The 12,500-nt window shown below is 43.5% G+C and overlaps 1 protein-coding gene across 1 annotated transcript; it reads right to left on the bottom strand.

Moving 5' to 3' along the window:
- Window positions 1-2,434: 2,434 nt before the first annotated feature.
- Window positions 2,435-12,136, bottom strand: LOC134444918 (centrosomal protein of 57 kDa-like; the record flags this gene model as incomplete). The annotated part of the gene is made up of 5 exons (XM_063194095.1): window positions 2,435-4,432; window positions 5,261-5,405; window positions 5,787-6,043; window positions 6,458-6,544; window positions 12,047-12,136. Coding segments are annotated over 5 exons (813 nt in total), but the record flags the coding sequence as incomplete, so codon positions are not given.
- Between the last annotated feature and the right edge of the window lie 364 nt (window positions 12,137-12,500).

Genomic DNA, 12,500 nt, shown 5'->3' with positions numbered 1-12,500 from the left:
CTACATATATACAGTGTAACAGAGGGACCATTGGGTTAATGTCATGCAGGTCTCGCCTCGAGGGCCGTAATTGCGCATTTCGCTTATTTCATTTAAAAAATAAAAAAAAATGTAAAAAAAAAAAAAAAAAATTTTTTTTTTTTTACATCCGGGTCGGATGGAACCCTCCCGCGGGCCGGGTGCGGCCCGCGGGCCGTATGTTTGACACCCCTGCATTACAGTGTGTTATAGGGATTTAAAAAAAATCTGGTCTTTATTATTTTTTAGAGATGCACCGGATCCAAGATCCGGTTTCGGATCCGGCAGGACAATAGGGTTTTTCACAGGATTCGGATCCAGCAGGATCTTAAGCATTGGATCCTTTATCTGGCAGTTACCTAAAAATCAGCACCTGGTGCATCTCTAGTTTTTACGTAGCCTAGGCTTTTCAGTCAGTCTTTCACAACCCCAATCGCTGCATGGAGTGAAAGCCCTGTGGAAGCGGCTGTTGCAGACAGTGTGGCAGTAAGCCAATGAGTCCAAAAAAATTGTTTGAGCCAACGTAATAAAAAGGGCCCACTTGTGCGAGTAGGCTATGTGTTTCAACCCTTTCATAGGATCCGGTATCTGGAATCCGGTTCCGGATCCGGCAGGATCTTAAGCAGTGGATCCGGTATCCGGCAGGATCCTAAAAATCAGGATCTGGTGCATCTCTATTATTTTTTTCAGTTGCCCAACCCTGGCCTAGACCATCAAATATTAGCACAATATATTGACATTTGTAGCCCATGTCAGTGATTTCCTGCATGAGCGGTTGATACTTCCAAATGACTGTTCTAGATAGAAGACCCACACACACACACCTAGTCATAGTAATGTATGACCTAGTCAAGACCTGTTAAAGCAGGGGAGGGGATTGGGGAACCTATGTCTCGAGGGTCGTTTTAGCCGACCACAGATATAAATTGTAATGTTATGCAGCTTCACATGAAATATGACATATTTTGTAAAGGAATCTTAGAAATTACATTTGCAATACAATTAAGTTATATTCAGGGGACCTAGAGAAGGTGGGGTCTGTTTTAAAGGTGGCTGCTTTCAATATAGGCCTAAAGTGCAGAGGTTATCTTTCACACACCGCGCTCTTCCGTCTTGTTGGTGCGTCTCTGAAGTAATCTAGTAGTAGGGAATGGATCGCACTCAATTTTTCTTCTTTCTTGTGGTTTTATTTTATTTTAACTTTGCAGGGACTGACATGACAGACGTTTCGGCTGCACAGAGCCTTCTTCAGTGTCACTGTGCAGGGGGAAATCCTTGTTTGTGTTCATAGTACAGCCCTTGGAGGAATTTGACCCCTCAAATGAAAAAGGTTCCCCACCCCTGTGTAAAAGTTTTTGTATGATCAGTACTCAGGCCAGGTTCCACATAGACTGTGAGACAAAATGTAAAGCAAAATAATGCCACAATTTGCCGGAAATGAAAGATTATGTAGGATGGCAGTGGCACTCAATTTCCCCTATTTCACTATCTTGGATCAATGTATTGCATGATGGCTGGTGCCAAGCAAGACATAGAGGTTATGGAGGATGATATTCAAGAAAAAGAAACATTGAAATCTCGAGAGCAAAGCCAATTAAAAGTGACTAAGTACTTTTATTGATTTTTAGATACATGTAGGTAGCCTACTTTACTTTTACCTGAGTAGGATTTAGGCAAAGTAAAGATTACTTTTACTTTTCGGTAACACTTTATTTTAGGGATACATCTATTAGCACTAATACATACAATGTGCCTGTACAAGTAACTTATAAAGCATGTACAAAGCAAACTCAAACATTTGTTAGGCATGTATTCGCAAATGTCTTGTTCATCCACAATAAGGGATTTATTACCAATTAAACCTTAGTAAGGACGTACCTAGTAGGTCTTAGCGTTTGCTTAGTACATGCCTTACAAGTTACTTATGCAGGCATTAACATTGTATGCATTAGTGCTAATAGATGTATCCCTAAAATAAAGTAAACCGATTTTTCTGTACTCTTTCCACCTCTGATGATGATGATTATTATAGGCCTACCTACATTTTATTTGTTACATCATGACATACAGCAGACTAGGTTACCCTTAACACAAACTTTAACAAACAAACAAACATAGGCCTACAAGACATGTGTCTTGTGTTTTTAGTTAAACTGCAGCACATTGGAGACTGTCTAGCGTTTGACCCAGGATGAATTGCAATAGTAATCATTCTCAGGTCATCAACAGTTATAGTAAAAATCAAACGTTATAACAAACCTCATTTTAAACAGTACTAAAGTATTACGCAAACTTTTTAGTTAATTTTGGAAAGACTTGAAGGACTAGAAGGATTCATCTGGACAAAGCCTCTATAGACCTCTTGCCATCTTTATAAACAAGTCTGGGATAAGAAGCACACAGCAACACAGCATGGTACAAAATAAATAGTTTATTTTAAAAGCTCTTGTACAACTCAAACAGCACCAATGAAATGGTTACAGTTGCTTTCTCTCTCCCTCTCTCACCACACACACACACACACACACACACACACACACACACACACACACACACACACACACACACACACACACACAGACACACACACACACACACACACACACACACACACACACACACACACACACACACACCAGTGAAAAGGCCTACCTCTGATACAAAATGTGCACGCACACGTGCACACACACACGCACACACACACACACACACACACACACACACACACACACACACACACACACACACACACACAAAACCTGAAGGAGTGTCATTGGTCAGAATGGTGACGTTGGCCATCACACACACACAGACACACACACACACACACACACACACACAAACACACTCAGGGGTCTTTGTGCCCATCCTGTAATGGCAGGTTGTCAAGGTAACAGTCAAAATATAGTTATCAAACTAATCTTCATCTTCAAACAAAAGACACACACATGTGACTGATAAATGAACGGCTGTATCAGGTCCAGGGCAAGTGGGCCAGCCTCATCTTTCCACCTAATAAGGTAGCATTGCCGTGTAACCCAATCGAATCTCACGCACATCCAGAGACTGCTTTCGGGTGCAGGTTCAAATAGGGTCATTCAGGTCCATAGGCAGTGAAGAAAACCGCACACCGATGAGCTCCCATTTAAGCCATTTTATTTTGTGACGTTTCAGCCCACCCTGGCCCTTCCTCAGACAGGGTGAGTCTGGTCTGAGGAAGGGCCAGGGTGGCCCGAAACGTGTGTGGTTTCCTTCACAGCATTGCAGTGTAAAACTATGCTAGACAAGGCCCACCATATGACAGTCACCACGCACCAGGCAGTCTCGTATAGTACAGTATACTGCACTACGTACTAAAAGTGCAGTAACTACATATTTTGTCAAAATTGACTTGGTCTTGGTCTTGACTTCATCTTGTCACAAAGCCTTTTTGGTCCAAATGCGTACCGTTTTAGCGATATCGCCATGTCAAATTTGCTGCACCTGTAATATCCAACCATAATACCGAGGCCTTTTTCTCGGTTTCGATATTGGTTTTTGGGAATAAACACCCCCTGGACCTCATCATAAGCCTCCCAACGCCCCCTGTATGGTAGTAGCCCACCAGGCAGTATGTGGTGCTCCACCAGGGATACATAGTACTGGGTCCAGCACGAGGCAGCATAGTCTAGTCTACTTTATGAAAACCCTTCCTTCCTTCCTTCCTTCCTTCCTTCCTTCCTTCCTTCCTTCCTTCCGCTAATGTGTACAGTGTATGCTACATTCGACCCATATGATCACGTTTGGCCTCCCGTAAGACCACTGGCCATACTGTAGGGCAGCGTATGGAGGATGATTGTTCAGGAGCCCCAACTTGGTACCTTAATCCCTCTGTCCCAGCACGCAAACACACATCTACAGTATCTGAAGAGCAAACATTACAGGTCTCTTTGCAGTGATTTCATGTGTCTGAGCAGTTGTATGTTTGTATGTGTGTGTGTGTGTGTGTGTGTGTGTGTGTGTGTGTGTGTGTGTGTGTGTGTGTGTGTGTGTGTGTGTGTGTGTGTGTGTGTGTGTCTGGATTTATGCGTTGATTGTCTCCCAAGTAGTTGTAGGCTGTGTGTGTGTGTGTGTGTGTGTGTGTGTGTGTGTGTGTGTGTGTGTGTGTGTGTGTGTGTGTGTGTGTGTGTGTGTGTGTGTGTCAGTGTGTCTGTAGTGAGCTCTGCAGTGATCTCATGTCTCTGAGTAGCTGTAAGCTGTCTCCGTGGCGTGTGTGCGTGTCTCCGTGGCGTGTGTGCGTGTCTCCGTGGCGTTGTCGCCGTGGCGATGTGTTGCGTACACTGGTTGTCGAGGCTCCACCCCCTGTTACCGTGGTCACCACTCGCACCTGGCCCCCCTTCGCTGCCTTCTTCCTCTCTCGACGCCAGCGATCCACCTGCACACAAGACACATGCATGCACACACACACATTAAAGGACTGAGATATGAAACGGTCTGCAGCAGTTTTAAATACAACACAGATGCTGTAGGAATATTTCCAAAATGTCATTCAAATCGGTCCAGAAAGGGTTGTTTTCTTGTTTAGTTTAATTTTTTAATGGAAAATCGTGATTAAAAAATTTAAATCGAGATTTTATGTTAAAAAACCGTGATGTGAAATTTTTACCATAACGCCCACCCCTACATTGCATCATCATGACTCACAGTGGAAATTTGCATCATCTAACCAGGTGGAAATATAACATTATTTAGTAATTACATTACACAAAGCTGACTCCTACAGCCAAAGCCAGTGAATACAGGGTCTGCAGGATTTGTTGGGTCATGCGTGTGTGTGTGTGTATACTAATGTCAGGTGTCTACATAGCATGACTATCTATTTTCCCTTATCCTGCAAGTGTGTGTGTGCTTGATGTCTCCTGAGTGTTGCTATTTGTTCCCCCTTGTCCTGTCTTTGTATGTGTGTGTGTGTGTGTGTGTGTGTGTGTGTGTGTGTGTGTGTGTGTGTGTGTGTGTGTGTGTGTGTGTGTGTGTGTGTGTGTGTGCATGTTTACCTGTGCTTGATGTCTCCTGAGTGTAGCTATTTGTTACTCTTGTCCTCTGTGTGTGTGTGTGTACCTGTGTCAGGTGTCTACGTAGCATGACGTGTGTGTGTGTGTGTGTGTGTGTGTGTGTGTGTGTGTGTGTGTGTGTGTGTGTGTGTGTGTGTGTGTGTGTGTGTGTGTGTGTGTGTGTGTGTGTGTGTGTGTGTGTGTGTGTGTACCTGTGCTTGATGTCTCCTGAGCGCTGCTATCTGTTCCCCCTTGTCCTCCATCCTCTTCAGTAGCGTCTCCTGTTCCCTCTCCAGCTTCATACGCACCGAGGAGCCGCTCACACACTGCAACCGCCGCACACACTCCTGATGCTCCCTACGCACACACACACACGCACACACACGCACACACAATAATCAAAATCAACATTTGCACTCACACACACTAAAACCGGGCTCAAACTTGACAACTATCGGGCGGATTGCCGGCTGAAAACCCCCCTTCCGACAAACTGTGGTAAGTTACACCCCCCCCCCCCCGGACTATCACAAGCGATTACTCAGTTCTCTTAGTCATGTATGACATTCTAAGGTAGAATTTTGCTGCTTAAAAGAGATGCCAAGGGAAATGTTGCCCAGGCAATAGCTTATCTGAAAAGGACATTTCTGAAACTCAGGCTTTTAACACACTTTCTTGTATCAACGCGCACACAGACACATGTCCAGACACACACACAGAACACACACACACACTTACAGGCTGATGTTTCCAAACTCCTGCTGCAGTGCCCCCAGCAGCTCGGAGAGATCTTCACAGGAGGAGGAAGAGGAGGAGCTACTGCTCAGCTGGCCAGACGAGCCCTTGCCATTGGTTGCCCTGCTCTGTCGGGCGCTGCCGCCGGCCAATGGCGTGGCTCCCAGCACATCGCTGTTGCACAGCTGAGGGTTATGATGCTTCAGGAGGTTTAAGACATGCTGCACGTTAGCACGCACAGAGTGGCTAGTGCCTGTGGACTGCGCGCGCACACACACACACACACACATACACACACACACACACACACACACACACACACACACACACAAACACACACACACACACACACAAGTTAGCGTGAAAAGAGTGGCTAATGCTCGTGGACTAAACACACACTCAAAACGTTCGTTTGAAGTGTGTGTCTGTGTGTGTGTGTGTGTGTGTGTGTCGTACTGTGCCGGTTACGAAGGGTATGTCTCTCAGGCTGAGTCTGTAGTGCGAGTGTGTGTGTGTGTGTGTGTGTGTGTGTGTGTGTCGTACTGTGCCGGTTAATAAGGGTAATTCTGTCAGTCTGAGTCGGTAGTGTGAGTGTGCGTGTGTGTTCGTGTGTGTGTGTGTGTGTGTGAGTGTGAGTGTGAGTGTGAGTGTGAGTGTGAGTGCGAGTGTCGTACTGTGCCGGTTACGAAGGGGACATCTCGCAGGCTGAGTCGGTAGTGTGGCTCTGTCGGACTCTGCTGCTGTTGCTGCCGCAAAGGACTCTGGGAAAAAGAGCATCACTGTCAGTCTGCTTAACAGTTGCCATGGCTACACATAGGCAAGGCAAGGCAAGGCAAGTTTATTTATATAGCGCATTTCATACACAGGTGCAACTCAATGTGCTTCACAAAGTTAACAAATGTAAATGAAAGGAAAGCAGGGAAATGAATTAGAGTCAAAAAAAACATTTAAAACATTAAGATAAAACATAAGGTAAAAATAATAATAAAATAAAACATAAATAAACATAAAACCTTGAAAAACAATTCTTATTTTACTAATTTACTTCTCTTATTTTACCGTCTTTTCATTCAATAATTTAAGAAAGCATCTGAGAACAGCTTTGTCTTGAGTCTAGATTTAAAGCTATCAATAGTGGGTGCATTTTTTACGTCATCTGGAAGCTGGTTCCAAAGCTTTGAAGCATAGAAGCTAAAGGCTGCCTCTCCACATTTTGTTTTGACTTTTGGAATCACCAGCAAATTCTTCTCCGTTGACCTTAGTGACCTGGCCGGTGCATACAGCTGAAACATATCCAGTAGATATGTGGGTCCCATTCCATTTAATGATTTAAATACAAGTAGCATTGCCTTAAAATCAATTCTGTAGCTTACTGGGAGCCAATGCAGCGATCTTAAAATTGGAGTAATGTGGTCAAACTTCCTTGTCTTTGTAAGAACCCTTGCAGCTGCATTTTGTACCAGTTGAAGCTGTTTAATGGTCTTATTTGGGAGGCCAGTAAACAGACTGTTACAGTAATCGACTTTACTAGAAATGAAGGCATGTATTAGCTTCTCCAGATCATGTTTAGACATCAGGCCCCTAAATTTAGAGACGTTTTTTATGTGATAGAATGCAGACTTAGTAATAGCTTTCATGTGACTGTTGAAATTTAGGTCACTGTCAATGAGGACCCCAAGATTTTTAACTGTTTCCCTTGGTTTCAGTCCCTTCGTTTCAAGGATAGTAGCAATCTTTTGTCTCTCCTCTCTTTTCCCAAATATAATTACTTCAGTTTTTTCTGTGTTCAGCTGGAGGAAATTGTGAGACATCCATTTGTTAATTTGGTCCATGCAATGATAGAGTGATTCAAGGGGGGTGTAGTCATTGGGGGACATAGATAAGTAGAGCTGGGTATCATCCGCATAGCTATGGTAATTTATGGAGTTATTCTCGATAATGTGTCCCAGTGGCAACATATACAGATTGAACAGTAGTGGTCCCAGAATGGAGCCCTGGGGGACCCCACAATCCAGAGACATTGGTGATGAAGTATGTCTTCCAATGGCGACAAAAAAACTTCTTTGTTGTAAGTACGATTTTAACCAGTCGATCACTATGCCCGTAAAACCAACCCAGTGTTCCAGTCTATGTAGTAGTATAGAATGATTAACTGTATCGAAAGCAGCACTCAAATCAAGAAGTACCAAGACGGATGATTTGCCAGCATCAGAATTCAATCTTATGTCATTCATAACTTTGATAAGAGCTGTTTCAGTGCTGTGGTAGGCACGGAAACCAGATTGAAACTTATCAAAATAGCTATTAGACATTAAAAAGGCAGTTAATTGGTTAAAAACAATTTTCTCTATTATTTTACCCATAAATGGTAGATTGGATATGGGCCTATAGTTGTTTAGTACCAGTGCATCCAGGTTGTTCTTTTTCAGTAAGGGTTTCACAACTGCTTCTTTCAGACAGCCTGGGAATATGCCTGTTTGTAGTGAGGTGTTGATGATCTGAAGTACGTCTGGTGATATTAGGTGTGAGATGGATTTGAAGAAGGCTGTTGGTAGAATATCTAAGTCAGATGTAGAGGAGCTAAGACTTTGTACCGTTCTATTAAGAATGTCCACATCAACTAAATTAAAATTTCTCATGAGGTTAGGATTTAACTTCACCGTAACAAGTTGGTCCGAATCTTGGGTCGGTTGCACATGTGTGAGTATGTTTTGTACGTATTTTTTCAATCTTACCTTTGAAAAAGGATGCAAACTCATTGCATTTGCTGACTGAGAGGAACTCAGAGGGCATTTGATTTGGGGGCCTTGCTAGCTTTTCCACAGTGCCAAACAGGACGCGTGCATTATTAATATTTCTGTTAATTATGTCAGAGAAAAAAGATTGTCTAGCTTTAGAAATTTCTTGGTTGTATTTCGAGAGTGTGTGTTTATAGATTTGGTAGTGGACTTCAAGTTTGGATTTACGCCACTGTCTTTCAGCCCTCCTGCATTCTTGCTTTAGCAATATAACTGTGGGATTCATTCTCCAAGGGGCTTTTTTATGCCCCACTGTTTTGATTTTTTCGGGGGCAATAACATCCATAATATGGGTCATCCTTGCATTAAAATTAACCATGAGATCATCTGCATTCTCTGAAGTTTGACTTTGGATCTCTGAAAGTGCTTGCTGAAAGAGTGAGGCTGTCTCACAGTTGATTATACGTTTTTTGACTGTAACAGATTCCCTTTGAACATGAGGGTACATAGAAACATCAGAAAAAATGCAGTAATGGTCAGAAAAGCCATAGTCTTTGACACTAGCACAAGCATTGAGGCCTTTTGTTATTATTAGGTCTAGAGTGTGACCTTGGTTGTGTGTTGGTCCTGTTACATGCTGTGTAAGGCTAAAAATGTCAATAAGACTTAAAAATTCCTTAGCATAGACATTCTCTAAGTCGTTTACGTGGAAATTGAAGTCGCCTGTTATAAAAAGGCTATCATAGTCCACACAAACATTCGACAACAGCTCACCCAAATTCCTCTAAGAAGAGTGGTGCAGAAAGTCTTGGAGGTCTGTAGATAGTTAATAACAGTATGTCGGAAGAACATTTTAGAACTGCAGCTAAGTATTCAAAAGATGAAAATTCACCTAGTGCTGTCTTTTGACATTGAAACAGTGCCTTGAAAATAATTGCTATCCCCCCTCCCTGTTTATTCTGCCTTTCTGTACTAATGAAATGAAAGTGAGGCGGGTTGCTTCTATAAGTGTGATAGAACTAGTGGATTTTTCCAGCCATGTTTCAGTTAAAAATAAAAAATCAAGGTTGTGGGTACAGATAAACTCATTGACAATAAAAGGCTTGTTCCTTAGAGACCTGGCATTCTGTAAAGCTAATTTAACATTGAGCATTGGAGGCATTTCCACTGTGGTATTTTGAGTGAGTTTTTTTGGGACAGCACTGAGTAATTCCATGTTTGCCTTCTTGGGGTAATGTATAGGCCTACGTGTCCTGAAGAGGCTTTGCTTGGTTGTTAGAACTGGAATAAGATTGTCCACGGGTCCCCTTATCTGCTTATTTTCAAAACCGCTGTTACTATGTGGGTAGGGACCCAGTTGATATCAGACTGTGCTTTCAACAAGGTCATCATCACTGATACTATTGTACTCCAGAGCACAGACAGGTGGTGGTGGGGCTCTGCCTTTTTTGGGTGCAGTCGTGGATGGAAGTATTCTTTCAGATTTTGGGGTATAATGAGGGTTGACCTTGAGAAATATCCGCATAGGAGGCTTGGTAGGAATGTCTGGGGGTAGAAAAGGTAGATCTGGCAAAGGGGAGTAGTCTCGCCATAGTTGCTGGAAATCTCAGTCTGGGAGATGGAGATGATGTTTCGTCGTTCCGGGAAGGTTGTGATTCCATTGGTGATTGCATTTTGCCGCCGTTGCCAGGGCTTGATGCTGGTGGCTGCGTTTCGCCACATCTGGGGGGTGAGTTTGGTTTTGAGGAAACCACATTTCCTATTTCCTGTGTTGACAGTCGCTTTTTGGCAGACCTGGGAGGTGGAATTGGTGATGCCGATGGCACTTTGCCAGTCCGACAAGGAGGTGAACACTTGATCTCCGGCGAGCGGTTTGCTGCCAGTTTCTGTGACAGGTCTTCCAGCTGTTCCGAAAGCTGGTTCAGTTTGTGGCGAGTTCTGTGTGTTGGTGGGTCAGTCATGTCGTTTCTTTCCACATGAGCAGCTACGTCATCTGTGTGTGTGCTTTCGCCAGTCTGTGGCTCAGTTTGCACACTGGCAGGGACAGAGGGCTTGTTGAAATGCCCATGTGTCTGAGTGGATACAGATACAGGTCGCTTATCAGCGCCCAAGGTCTCAATGCTGTAAACAAACTGGTCTGTCAACACTTTGGCGCCGGTCCAACTCAGTTCTGCACTGTTTTTTTTTAATAGTACAGAGCGTTTCCAGAAACGGTCGAAATTGTCAACAAAGCTGATACCGTTGGATCTGCATGTCCTTGACAGCCATGTGTTTAAAGAATTTAATCTGGAGAACGCAAAATCGCGATAGCAGGGTGCTGGTATTGGCCCGCTGATAAAGGATGGAATTTTCAGATCTTTTAGAGTTGAAAATAAGTCATTAAAATCCTTTCGGACAATTATTTGCTCTTTGAACAGATCCGCTGCCCCACAGTGAACAACAAGGCGATCAATAGATCTGTGATCAGACACCAATTGTGGGATACTATCCTTGGTCTCACGTACGGATGCATGGGGCAGACAGGACACTTTAAAAGTTCCATTTCCGATATTTTTCACACTCAGATCACCAACAACAAGTGTTGTAGGAGAGGCAGGCAGCTGCCGTCTAACTTTGTTCTTGTTATTCCAATGCGTTGTACGTTCAGTTTTTTATTCTGGGAGCAACTGGTTCCACTTGGTTCAAGGCACTCAAATCGATTTTGAAGTTTTATGGGCTGCCCTGAAAAAGTTGGTCTGGCAGCAGCAGACCGCACTGGTGTTGAAGTTAGTATTTTATCTCTGTTTTTGGGTCGAGCCCCTTTGCTTTCCCAATAGTGAGTAGGCCTACTCACATTTTGCTTTGCGAAGCTTTTGCCAGGTGTTTCGTCCAGCGTCACAAATGTCACATCAGCCGGTCGTTGGTCTGCTTTTGCATTTGCGGCACCTGTTTCAGGACTTCCTTCAGTCTTTGATAGGCGATCACCCAGTAAGGATTCCAGGGCAGAAATCCGTTGTTCCAGCAGTATCCATTTTTTGGACTGTCGTTGTCGCATTTTGTTATTGTTTCAGCTCAGCAATTGTTTTGACTTCTAGGTTCTCTTGTGAAAAACACTAATGTATGTATGAATAAAATCCTCTGTTGTTCTTCTCTAAACTTGTTTAAAAACTGTGTATAACTGATGGCAAATAAAATCCAAGATATAGTGTGAAAAGAAAGTAAAGAAATTGAAGTTAGGCAGGAGCAAAGCAGAAAAGCGACCTACTCGCTTGAGTAGGAGGAGACAGAAATTCAATAGCTGGGCAGGGCTCTGAACAGACGTCATAACTAATAATTTAATGTCACTAATTAGTCATTAAATGTCACTTATTGTACTGGATTTGGATTCGTGTGCATTACTACTACGAACTATATAAACTTACATATATAAATTATACATTTTCAGCCAAATCACACAGACACACAGACACAGACACAGACACAGACAGACACAGACACACACAGAGACACACACTGAGACACGCACACGAGTAGCAGTGTGCCCACCTTCTTTTTCTTCTTGGTCTTTGGTGACTTGTGTGGGCGGGGCGACACCGACTGCAGAAGGATTCGATTGGCTTCCAGACCTGTCTGTAACTATAGCAACCACACAAACAACTTCAGTCACTGCAAATGACTCAATCATCTACCACCACAGCTGTGTGTGTGTGTGTGTGTGTGTGTGTGTGTGTGTGTGTGTGTGTGTGTGTGTATTATGTGTGGTGTTGTGTGTGTGTGTGTGTTTTCATGAACTCTGCCTGTGTGTGTGTGTGTGTGTGTGTGCGTGTGTGGTGTGTGTGGTGTGGTGTGTGTGTGTGTGTGTGTGTGTGTGTGTGTGTGATGCATGTGTTTTCTGAACTCTGCCTGTGTGTGTGTGTGTGTGTGTGTGTGGGTGTGTGTGTGTGTGTGTGGGTGTGGGTGTGTGCACGTGCATGTGTTTGGCAACTCAAGCCCAATTACT

This window comes from Engraulis encrasicolus, unplaced genomic scaffold (assembly GCF_034702125.1).
Source record: "Engraulis encrasicolus isolate BLACKSEA-1 unplaced genomic scaffold, IST_EnEncr_1.0 scaffold_855_np1212, whole genome shotgun sequence".
In the NCBI taxonomy this organism is placed as follows: Eukaryota; Metazoa; Chordata; class Actinopteri; order Clupeiformes; family Engraulidae; genus Engraulis; species Engraulis encrasicolus.
The sequence above is the reverse complement of the archived record's forward strand: the minus strand, read 5'-3'. Positions and strand labels throughout refer to the sequence as shown.